Source organism: Peromyscus maniculatus, chromosome X, assembly GCF_049852395.1.
Source record: "Peromyscus maniculatus bairdii isolate BWxNUB_F1_BW_parent chromosome X, HU_Pman_BW_mat_3.1, whole genome shotgun sequence".
NCBI lineage: Eukaryota > Metazoa > Chordata > Mammalia > Rodentia > Cricetidae > Peromyscus > Peromyscus maniculatus.
Genome location: NC_134875.1, coordinates 44,538,705 through 44,551,120, shown reverse-complemented (window position 1 = coordinate 44,551,120; position 12,416 = coordinate 44,538,705). Strand labels below are relative to the sequence as shown.

The 12,416-nt window shown below is 35.5% G+C and overlaps 1 protein-coding gene across 7 annotated transcripts in view; it reads right to left on the bottom strand.

The window, feature by feature from the left end:
- Window positions 1–12,416, bottom strand: part of Lrch2 (leucine rich repeats and calponin homology domain containing 2) — a 94,106-nt gene that overhangs the window by 15,519 nt on the left and 66,171 nt on the right. For 3 of the 7 annotated variants that reach the window (XM_076562723.1, XM_042268989.2, XM_042268990.2), the window contains exons 12-15: window positions 10,740–10,817; window positions 9,224–9,289; window positions 4,688–4,736; window positions 4,492–4,608 (exon numbers count right to left, since the gene is read on the bottom strand). In XM_076562723.1, the coding sequence (XP_076418838.1) occupies window positions 4,492–4,608; window positions 4,688–4,736; window positions 9,224–9,289; window positions 10,740–10,817 (310 nt within the window). The remainder of the gene's footprint in view (window positions 1–4,491; window positions 4,609–4,687; window positions 4,737–9,223; window positions 9,290–10,739; window positions 10,818–12,416) is intronic. The other 4 variants (XM_006989965.4, XM_006989966.4, XM_076562725.1 and 1 more) reach the window with 2 other exon arrangements.

Genomic DNA, 12,416 nt, shown 5'->3' with positions numbered 1-12,416 from the left:
AAACAAAATACTGTGAGTAACACTATCCCAAACCCTCTAAAGATGTCAAATAGGATCTCCTTCCTAAGCCACACCCATTTCCCATTCTTTCAGGTTTGCAATCTGAGGGTTGTCTTAGAACAGCGGCTCTCAATCTGTGGGTTGAAACACATTTGAGGTCAAGTGACCCATTTACAAGGGGCTGCATATACAGATATCCAGCATATCAGATATTTACACTGCAATTCCTAGAAGTAGCGACATTACAGTTATGAAGTAGCCATGAAAATAATTTTAAGGTTGGTGGTCACCACAACATGAACTGTATTAAAGGGTCGCAGCACTAGGAAAGTTGAGAAGCACTGTCTTAGAGTCCTCCATTTTCTTAGTTCACTGCATTCAACAAGTCATCAAGTCCACTATTTTTGCAATCTCAATTACACTTACTTCCTCTGAATTCTTACAACCACCACCTGTCCAAGTTTCCTACCACTGTTCACATGGTTGATAATTTCACTACACTAAGACAGTAGCAATTGTTTTAAAAACAACTGGAGATGTGTTTCAGTGGTAGAATGCTTTCCTACCACCTATGAAACTCTGGGTTCAATCCTCAGCACCCCAACAAAGCAATCTACTGATTTCAGCCTTTAAAAGACTACATATGCCAACTACACAATAATAGTAATAGTGCTAAGAGCTAACATTTAGAACTATCGCTTACAATACAGTAGTAATGACTGAAATGCATTATATGTATGGAGTTTACTCTTTATAATAGTATAAGTACTTTCATCCCAATTTTATAGTGAAATACAGAGATAACATGTTCAACATAAAGAATTTGAATATGTGACAGAGTAATTCTTAGAATCAAGAGAATATAGTGTGACAATCACTAAAATTCTTATTTTCAGATTCCTTGCAAAAAATGCATTGAAATTTTCTGCATATCAGTGGCAGAACTAAAGAGGAGTTCATAGTAGTTCTATTTCAAAAACTACTAATTCTCAGATCATGTCCCAAACTTTTTTGCCTGATATTCAGGGATCTATTTAATTGTTCCATTTATGTGACTCTGTCTTCCATATCCCTTGGAAATAACTTAGCTAACATCTCAGTCATAAACCGAGCTGTATTAGGAATTACAGATACAAGACATATGTTCCTCTACTGTATTTTTTTAGCTGTGACTAATGTACCATTAGTTCCATTTTATATCTTTCTTTTTGTGTGGATGCTCAACAGCCTTAAGCATACAAAGCAAGTGCTATTATCAACGAGCTACACTACATCCTGATTTTATATTCTCCTGACATCATAGGAATAATTTGATACTCAATTTTTTATGCAATGTCCTAACACTGACATCTTCTGACAGTTGAGAAGAACTACACATGTCCTTAAAACATTTCCCAGTAACTGAAGATTAAGTTTATACCCACTTTATCATGTATGAAAGAAATGAACATTTACTGAGTGATGGCTATATAATGGTCATTTCATATGCTATCCAATTTTACCTTTTAGCAACTTTGTAATATAATTGATACAGTTGAAGAAGCATATAAGCCTTAACGACTAGAATATTGAATGAACAAATGATGCTTTTAAACCAAGGAACAGTTGACTATGATAAAGACTCACTAACACCTCTATTACATTCATTTGAATTATGGAAAAATATTTTTAAAACAATGAAACTATATTAATGTTAGTGTGTGTCTGTTTATATCAAGCTATTCACAGCACAAAGTAGCAGCACTGGGAAGGCTCTGAACTCTAATCTCAAATATATGATTAGCACACTACTCCACTTTCTAGGCCTTACTATCCCTGTCTGTAAAACAGAAAATATAACTGCATTTATGTTACTGAAAGATCCTGAAGACTAAAGGGGCTAGTCATATCTGTAAAGGTTTATGACAGTGTCTGACACTTCATAATTCCAATACAAGTGCTTTGATAAATATAATCAATATGGTTATGTTATACTGGGGTAAAGGAAATCAAAGAAATATCAACCACCTTTTTGTTGCTTACAATTACTACATTGTAAGTCAGTCATCAAGGTTCACCTATAAACATACTTGTATTCAGTGCTTTGGTTTAAGTTTACATGGAACTAATGGAAACTAAAGATAAATGAGAGGATATAAACCTACTTGCCAAGCTGCAAAGGGTTCTGATGAAAGAGTTCTCACTGGAATGCCATGCCCTTTTCCTTCCTATAGGTTTTTTCATATTGTCCAATTAACCCAAAATCCAGTGGTTAAAAATAATCAGTAATTATTTGTTTAAAGTTTAAGGTGATTACATATTTGTTAAGGCATACACCATTTTTATTTCGGTCATATGCTACTTTCAAACACACGTTGCTTTCCAATACATGGAAAGAGAAAAATATAGATTAAGAAACCAACTTCTGTTGAAACTCAAAATAAAGAAAAAATGAATCCTATTTATTAGTGCCATGAACTTAAAATAATGTGTAACATATCTCAGTACTACATGTTTAGAGAAAATGATTGTTATTTAATGTGAAGAGGTTTGGGGGAGGTGTGGGACAACACAGTTTACTCTTCAGGGTGTAGGGACCAAGTTTGTACTGTTCATCTGCATCAATTCCAAGAGTAAATGCTGATTAATATTAAAAATTATTCTAAATTTTGGTGACACTCCCCTGCAAATATAACAGACTTGAAATACAAATAAATAATAATGTAATAGAAATTTGGGGTAATTCACATGCTCTAGTATTTTAATTTCACTTTACTAAAAGACCATCTACTGAATCATGTGATGCACACCTCAGAGGCAGGCAGATCTCTGTGAGTTGTTGGCAAGCCTGGTCTACATAGAGAGTTCCAGGACATCCAGACCAACATAATGAGACCCTGTCTCAAAAAAAAAAAAAACCCAAAAAACAAAAAAGAAAAAATTCTACTAATATAACAAAAAAAATGGACCAGTCTTCAACTAATTATTTACATAGATGTGTGGTTAAACACTAACTGAAAATAGTTCTGAACTATTTATTGAAACAAATCCAATGAAAATCTTTTTCTGAGAGTTATGATCTCCTGAGTAAACTGGGAGTACAGGGGTGGGGTGGGGTGGGGTGGGGAGTATAGGGGAGGAGAACATGGGAGAACTAGATGGTCAACTTGGGGAAGCCACAGAGAGGGAGAGCAACGTACGAGATATCTTGATAGAGGGAGCCATTATGGGGTCAGGAAGAAACCTGGTGCTAGGGGAAATTCTTAGGGATCCACAGAAACAACCTCAGATTAGACTACTAGCGATAGTGGTGAGGGTGCCTGAACTGGCCTACCCCTGTAATCAGATTGGTGAATACCCTAACTGTCATCATAGAGCCTTCATCCAGTAACTGATGGAAGCAGATGCAGAGATCCACAGCCACGGACCAGGCTGAGCTCCTGGAGTCCAGTTGAAGAGAGGGAGGAGGGATTATATGAGCAAGGGGGAATCAAGATCATGATGGGAAAAACCACAGAGATAGCTGACTTGAGGTAGTGGGAGCTCATGGACTCTGAACTGACAGCTGGGAAACCTTCATTGGACCAATCTAGGCCCTCTGCATGTGATAGACAGTTGTGTGGCTTGGTCTGTTTGCGGGGCCACTGGCAGTGGCACCAGGATTTATCCCTAGTGCATGAACTGGCTTTTTGGAGCCCATTCCCTATGGTGGGATACCTCGCTCACTCTTGATCAAGGGGAGAGGGGCTTGTTCCTGCCTTAACTTGATAGGCCAGACTTTGTTGATTCCCCATAGGAGGCCTTACCCTCTCAGAGGAGTAGATGAGGGGTGGGGTAGGAGGGAAGTGGAGGGGGATCGAGAGAGGGGAGGAAGGAGAAACTGTGGGTGGTATATAAAATGAAAAAAAAAACTTTTAAATAAAAATAAAGAAAATCTTTTTCTGAACCAGGCCTGGTTGTTCACTTCTTTAATCTGAGCGTATAGGAGACAGAATAAGTAGTGGTATAGGGGGAGATAGTGATTTGAGGCTAACCTGGGCTACAAAAACAAAAGACCCACAGAATTAATTGCCACAATTTACAATGTAACACACAAACATTCACCTTTCTTTTAACTATTTGAAAAATCATGATGTAGACTGATGTACTCTTAATTAATTTGAATTACTGAAATTACATAACATCATTATCCTACACAGGAGGGCAATCAACATGAACACAGTTGTGACACTTAACTGGAGAGTCATATCTTATTAATTTAAAACAAAGACAGTTAAGGATAAAATGTCAGGGGCTGGAGAGATGGCTCAGTGGTTAAGAGCACTGGCTGTTCTTCCAAAGGTCCTGAGTTCAATTCCCAGCAACCACATGTTGGCTCACAACTATCTGCAGTGAGATCTGGCGCCCTCTTATGGTCTGCAGAACACTGTATACATAATAAAGGAATAAATCTTTTTAAAAAAGAATAAAATGTCATAGATATAAAACAAAATTTAAAATTTAATAAGGTACCTTGAAATATTCTTTTCTGATCTGCTTGCTCCGTCTCCTTTCTTCATTTTGCCAGATTATAGGCTGAGATTCTGGCCACTGTTGTTCAACTATTTGATCCTTCTGATTTTCTAATGGCTTTAATGAGAAAAGTGGTTTAGTTGCTAAACAAATGACAACAAAATAGTACATGTGTTATTAATTTTATTTCTCTTACCTGCCATGCAAGGGGTGATAATGGTGAATTCCCTTCATCTGCTGAGACACTAAAAAATTAAAGACGCTTTAATATTTCTTAAGGTATTTTGAAATCCTTTCACATACTTTAAAAATGACAAATTTGTCTTTTCATTGTTCGAAGGCAGCAATGTAAGCAGTGTAGCCATTTGATTGTGTTGCTCTGTTATTTTGTGTTGTTTTCTGCTGAGACTGGGTTGTGCTGTGTAGTTCTGGACGGCCTGATACTCACTAGCATAAACAGCCCCCACGAACTACAATGGCAGGTATTAACCACCACATGGCTTACTAATATTATATAAATTGAAGTTGATGAAACCAACCAATAGTGAGTGCCTGCTAACTATTGCTCTACAAGAAATACCAAAATGGGTTTATTTTATATTAACCATATGCATAAGCCAACCCTATTTTGTAGAGGCCAAAAGGAATATAATATGCACAGATGTACAGTGAATAAACAGAATATTACAGAAAACAAGTTACTCTTTTTAAAAAATCAAGTAATAGTATCAGTGAGATGAGTTAGCATGTAAAGGCACTAGCTTGCCAACAAGCCTGACAACCTGAGTTAGATCCCTGGGATTCACAAAGTGGAAGGGGAGACCCAAAACCTTGAATCCTTGAAAGTTGTCCTCTGACATCCAGACCTGCGCCATGGCACACATGCACATGCATATGCATGCACACACACATAATAAACAGACAAATAAATACATACATAAATTCCTTGGTCTAAATGCCAAAGACTTCAGAAGACAAACATATTATATTTCCTACTGAATTACTGATTCTGAGCTTCAATCGTGACATAACGGGCTCCAAGAACCTGAGTTCAACACTAACATGTGCCTCTTCTAGCTCCAAGGATCCAACATCCTCTTCTGGCATCCGTGGGCACCCGAACACACAGACACACATACAAACCCAAACACACTCAAAAAATTTTAAAAATATAAACGAGAGAGGGGGGAGGAAGGGGGTAAAGCTGAGCATGGTGGCTTATACTGGTTGTCTCAGCACTCGCAAGGCTGAGCTATCACCATGAGATGGAGATTGATTGGAATACACTGATAAGTAAAGGTCACCCTGGGCCACAGAGTAAGAGGAGGAAGAATAAGTAGAGAGAAAATAATAAAAATTTATGAGAGTACAAGAGACATCTCTATTCCTAGCAAGTAATAAAATATATAACAAAATGAAAATACAGTAACACAATTCCAGAATTTGAAGATTTTTTTTTTCAGTGGAAGATAGAGCACAAAATTTTTAGTACAGCAACTTATGGTACAAATGACATTTAAATGTATGGACATTGGAGATTATGTAACAAGTAATACATAAACAAACAACTGAATGACTACTTGTAAAATATAGAAAGAAAGAAAAAACAGCAGAAAGGAATGGGTAAGAAAAAGGAGGAAGCCTAGAAAGGAAGACAAATATCCTAGGTTCCCTACCTCTTAACAAATATAAAAATCTACCAATTAAATAAGTTTATTTTAATGTAAATAAAGAATCTTAGAAATGGATAATGAAATATGAAAGTCAAACTTGGCCCATGTTGCTACATGGAGAGCATTTCCATGCCATAGACCAGGGAGAGGGAATCAAGGCAGAGTCCAGACAGTTCCTACATTTAGAAGTCGAAGAGAATTTAGGAGTCAAAGAAAAAAAGGCATATATAGTCCGCAGGATAGAATAATAATGAAGCATGTAAACACATAGAATAGCAACCTGGAACTCTATCTGGTTTGGTTGTATACACACACACACACACACACACACACACACGGTGGGGAGAGGGAGAGGGAGAGGGAGAGGGAGAGGGAGAGGGAGAGGGAGAGGGAGAGGGAGAGAGAGAGAGAGAGAGAGAGAGAGAGAGAGAGAGAGAGAGAGAGAGAGAGAGAGAGAGAGAGAGAGAGAGTGGGAGAGAGAGAATGCACAACTCTTCTAATAAAGTACTTGCCAGTCCAACTCTCACTTTCCCATACCATACTATGCACACACATACCTCTCTGGACAAGCCACCTGACAATCTATAATCCCACCCTCATTGGACTACCCAGAGAACCCTCTCTGAACACTGGAATATCATTCTACTCTCCTACTGACTATCAAAACTTGGACAGTTTCTATTAAATATACTCCTAGTTTTTTTTTTTCAGGAACAAAGGAGTATAGGCTGATCTGAACTAAAATAATTGTTGAGTGCCTGTACAGGAATGCAAAACTATATTCCCCAGGTAAACTCTTGGAGGAAATCCATATTTGCCACCTTATGCCTGTACACAGTTGGGTGTTGTAAAGAGCAAGGTTGGAAGAAGTGGAGTTGGTAAGATGTGATCACATTCTAGAAATATTCTCACTAGACAACATGATTTGGTAATGCATTGGCTAAGGGGTTTGAGAGAAAATGAGGAACACAGGATGAAGCTTTTTCAGCTCTTGTACAATAAGAATGGAGTTAGCACTTCCTGAAATGGGGAAAATCCATAAAAAGCACTTTTGAGTGTGCAACAAAAGTGAATAGAAGTATGATTTCTGGAAATCAGACATTTCTACTATACATCTAAGTGGCAATGGTAAGTAAATAACAAATTCCACCATGCTGTGGTATATATCAATGCACAATTTATATAAAAACACTGTAATATACAACTTATATATAAACACTATAATATATATTGATGTACACTTGTATGTAAACACTGTGGTATGTATCAATGCACATTACCATATATAAACACTGTTGTATGTACCAATGCACACATCTGCACACATAAACAAATGCACATATAGAAGAAGGGTATGCTATACCTTGAAAACACAAGTTTCCACACAAGTTTCATAATAATTAAGAGCTTGAAGCTCAGAGTGGTGGTGTAGAAGTAAGTGAAGTTTATAGGAGTACAGCTTACTACAATACAATATGGTCACTGGGGAGCCTGTCTTTGCAAGGGATTAATGTAGTTTTCTAGGAGCTCCAGTTGCTTCTGATGAGAATAAGTTGCATTACACAAAAAACTAAAAGTGAAATTAATTATTAAAGCCTTCTGCATTCCTGTCTTACTATGTGACCTCTTCTATACATGTTTTGACCACTGTGATGCTGTCTACTATGAAGCCCTCACCACTACCATGCAGAATTGAGCTGAATTCTAAGAGATCGTGCAAAGAAAGGAAGAAACGTGGGCAACATGAAAAGGAGACCACAATATAGAATGTAGAAATAGGAAATCAAGCTGAAATAAATAACAGAATTATGCTCCTAAACTGAAAGTCTGTCACTCTAGAGAGTGCAAAGATGAGGCTCCAAACTGAGATTGAAGATAAATAGAAGCCCATTTCAACTTTATAGTTAATCTCAACATTTTAACCTTTATCATAAAAGGTATTAATACCCATTAGAAAATAAGAAACAGGGGTTGCATTGTCATATTTCAGTTTTACAATCTCTCTTCTTTAATAATACAGAAAAGAAAGGAGTTATGTGTGGAGACCGTCCCAGTCACTTACATGGACAACAATGGGAGCTGAACCAACACAGCTAAATTGGTAATGAAGATGGAAAGAGGATTAAGGCCGTATTAATTTTGAATGACTGACCATATTAGGAGGAAGGCATAACAGTGAGGTGTTTCCAGAGTTGCTGACTTGGGGGGACTACACAAGTACTTGCACATTCACTGGGGCAGATGATACAAGAGAAGACGTGCATTGGGAAATCTGCACTCTCTACAGAAATATATCCAGTGAGATGCATGGATTTGAAGTAAATTTTTACTGTACATTAAGACTTCAGGAACTGCGATAAGACAAATCTGAGTTTGAATCCTGACTCTCCAACTTACAATGTGATCTTGAGCTAGCTATGATTATTTCTGAGTTTCAGTTCGCTCATGTGTAAAATGAGGATAGCGACAGTAACAATGTCACCAATGTATTGTGATGATTGAATCCGACAGTCATTTACAGGGCTAAGAACAGTGCACCTATATCCAGCATCCAACAAATGATCATTCAATGTGTGCCTCTGTACCCCTATCTTTGAAAATTTATACTAACCAAAGGTTGACCCAGGAGTTGGGTAAAACAAATTTGAAACCACAAAGAACAATAAATATTTCAGATCTTCTAATTCTCTGAAATTTATATCTGTAAACTTAAGTCATTAAACAAATAGTTTAGTAAAACCCAATTAAAATGCAAACAATCAAAGAATAACCATAACTAGTGATGAAGAAATACATTGTTCCTGGTGGTAATCTCAATAGGATAAACAATTGTGAATGAATCAAGACAAACTGCAAGTATAAAGAAAAAGATTCAGAATCAGGGTGTTTGTTTATATGAAATTCAATTGAACTCATGTTGTGACATATTTGATGATTAAATTATTTACTTATATGACATCTGCATCATATATCCAGTTAACACCATTTGAGGAAAATTACTAAAGAGTATCAAGTCTCATTTTAAAATACCAAATATAAGGACTATGATATGTTTATACCTCTTTTCACATTCCACAGTTTGTTTCAGCTTATTTCTCATGACAGAAGTTGAATGATTAAGAATCCTAGAAGTAAATCAACACATTAATTACACACTATACTGAAGAGAACATTGCATATATATGATATCTATGTCCTAAATAAACTGCATCTAGGTCAAGATCTTTCCTAGAAAATAGTATTTCAGTACTATTTAGATTTAGATGCCCATCAGCACATCATTTATGAATGAAGTTCTGAAAATCTGTCTTGCATCTTGTTATTGAAATCATTCTCTAAGTGTGGATATTTTCCAGACATTGCATGATTACTCTGTGTGTATCTTATTCTGATTTACATAGAACATAATGAAATATTTTAGGTACCATTTTGAGTCATTTCCTTTGTCCCAGGACAGAAAATGACAGGACTTATGTCAGTAATTCATAACTATTTTGACAACAGCCAAATAATAAAGTTTAATTGCAAATGCAAAAATCAATATTAAAGGTCAATTCTTTTTTTAAAAAAAAATCACAAAATTCTTAAACCTTCAACAGGAAAGAGTATTAGAACAAAAATAAACAAAAAATAATTCCCTACAAAAGAAAAGTATTTGTTCATGGCTTTATCTAATTCTAAGTATTAATCTCATCATCAAAAGTGGTAAATTAGTAACTGTCTTTCACTAAAATAAATAATTATACATATTCAAATATTCTTATTATGCATATAAATGTAACTTAATTTTACAAAAGAATCCTTTAGACATCAACAATCTACAGACTATAGAAAAGAATTTAAATGAATTGTATATGAACTAAACACACATTGGTAATTACAGCTCTAGGTGACTAGAGAGCAGTCAGTTAGTGCCAGGTCTCTTGCTCACTAACGTGGCTCTGAGCATAGCCTCACTAAGTAGATGCAATGATGTCAAAAGGTCAAGGATTCATACAAGCCACTTTATTTCTGGGCCAACAATCACAGAATTAAGCACACTTAAAAAAAAATTTTCCTATGTACATGTGCTAAAATTTCCTTAGATCCCAAAATGCAGAATTATGGTAATGAAATATCAAAGGAAAATAGACTTTATTCAAAAAATAAATAAATAAAAGAGAGAAATGACAATAAATACTATTCGGGAAGGAAAGTCAGAATTATTGTTAGGGGGAACTTGTCAAGCTGTTATGACCTTCACCATGATAAAAATGATGCCTCTCCACAACACACTTACTAGTATGATTTATGTATCATACTGTAGTAGAAAAAAAGAGTTGAGGCCAACTTACATGTAAAATATGTATTATGTATTTGAAAATTCAACTATATAGAACTCTGGAATATACATTGATTTTTTTTTACTCTTTGATAAAGAAAAACGAAACATCTTCTTTGTCTAGATGTCTGTTTGAGATTACTATGCTTCCCTAACACAGTTCCCAGTATTTATTTTAAACAAACAAAATGGTAACAGTTGAGCTACATAAGCCTGGCCCCTTAATATTTATGGCTTCCACCAACTCTAGATACCTTGATTTCCGTCCTGCTGCTCTGGTCCTCTGGAAGAGTTTGTCACTGAATGATGTTCTATAACTTAAAGGCCTCCATCTATATTCACATTTCACATATATCAACCAAATCAAAAGATGGTAGAAGAGAGATTGTTTGGAGAAGACAAGGAAGTCATTAGTAAAGGAAACAGAAAAGAAAGAATGGCTAGGTTTCAAGGGTTAAGAGAACTATCCAAGTAGTTATAACAAACTAGAGGTTAACACAATGCTCCTCAAAGTGAAATGCTGGTTAATCAGATAAAAATTACGAGAAACATGTCATAATACGTTTTATAATTCTAAACCCCCTAAATTTCTCAAAATGTACTTTTAATTTATAATACCATTAGTTATACTTCAGTTATTTAATTTTTAACAATTGCTTTTTTGTTATCTAGCTACATCACAAAGTATTCAGAAGTTCATTCTTCCACAATAAAAAAAAAAGCTCTCAGGACACCTAAAAGCATATAAAACAGTTATGAGAAATGTAAAGCATATCAAAATAGTATAGAATAAATTAGAAGAGTAAATACATAAAGGGAATCACTTAACTGAAATTATTGTAAAGTCTACATATACAATAATCTATACTTTAGGATAATAACCAAATATTAAGAAGCTAGCTAGGCACCCACTTACCATGACACATAAAATCAGTACAAGGCAAAGCATAGAAATCATTTCTCTAATACTAACATATATAAGTAGGACTGACTTAAAATGTGGGGAAATGGATCAATAATTTATAGAGCACCATTAAAATTTTTAGCAGAATTTCCTTCATTTAATTCTCAAGTCATTATTAAGAATAACCTTTTTTATTATAAGTCATACATACACATGCAGAAAATACTCTAATACTGGCACTTTATTCTCAGCTCCCTTTTCAATTTTCTTCCTAATTCAGTAAAACATACCGGTTTTCTAAATTGGATTTCATTGTGGTGAAAATGTTTAATTATCTTGTATGCATGAGGTCTGACATTGATCCCCAGTATATAATACAACATTGAAAATTAACATGAGATCTACTCTGGACTCATTAAGTGTGAAGTGCATGGTTAACTATAGGCACAATGTTATAAGCAGACATCTACAATTTATTCATCTCACAAAATTATTTTTGATACTGAATTTTAAAAATATTCTTTTCATTTGAATTTTTTCCTTGGGGAGTGCCGGTTTCTATCCTTTCAGTCATATTCTCCATAGGGATACGTTCCACAACCCCTACGCTCAAGAAATCCTCCAATTTCTCCTCTCAGGGAGTTAGAAAACAGACATATGGTACCGTGTTAGCTTCATAGAAGCATATCCTGTAAATCAGAAAAATAAGGGCTGCTTTATAAGCAACCTGTCTTCATAATCTGAATCCTGTGAGTTAGCTACACACTGATCTATTCACTGACCACTTTCCCCTCTGTTTTTGATCAATAATATGTCTTCTGGACTCTTCTGTTAATTTCCTAGGACAACATCATTCACCAAATAAAAACACACACTTCCTTAACCAATCAAAGATTCTTACTAACAAGTGGCAAAACAGCTATGACGAAATTATCACTGAACTCAACATGGGCATTGCTCCAGTCAACCCTAGTTTGAGAGGATAATCATCGCTTCTTTTAGCCTAGCCCTAAAACTATGTTTATTT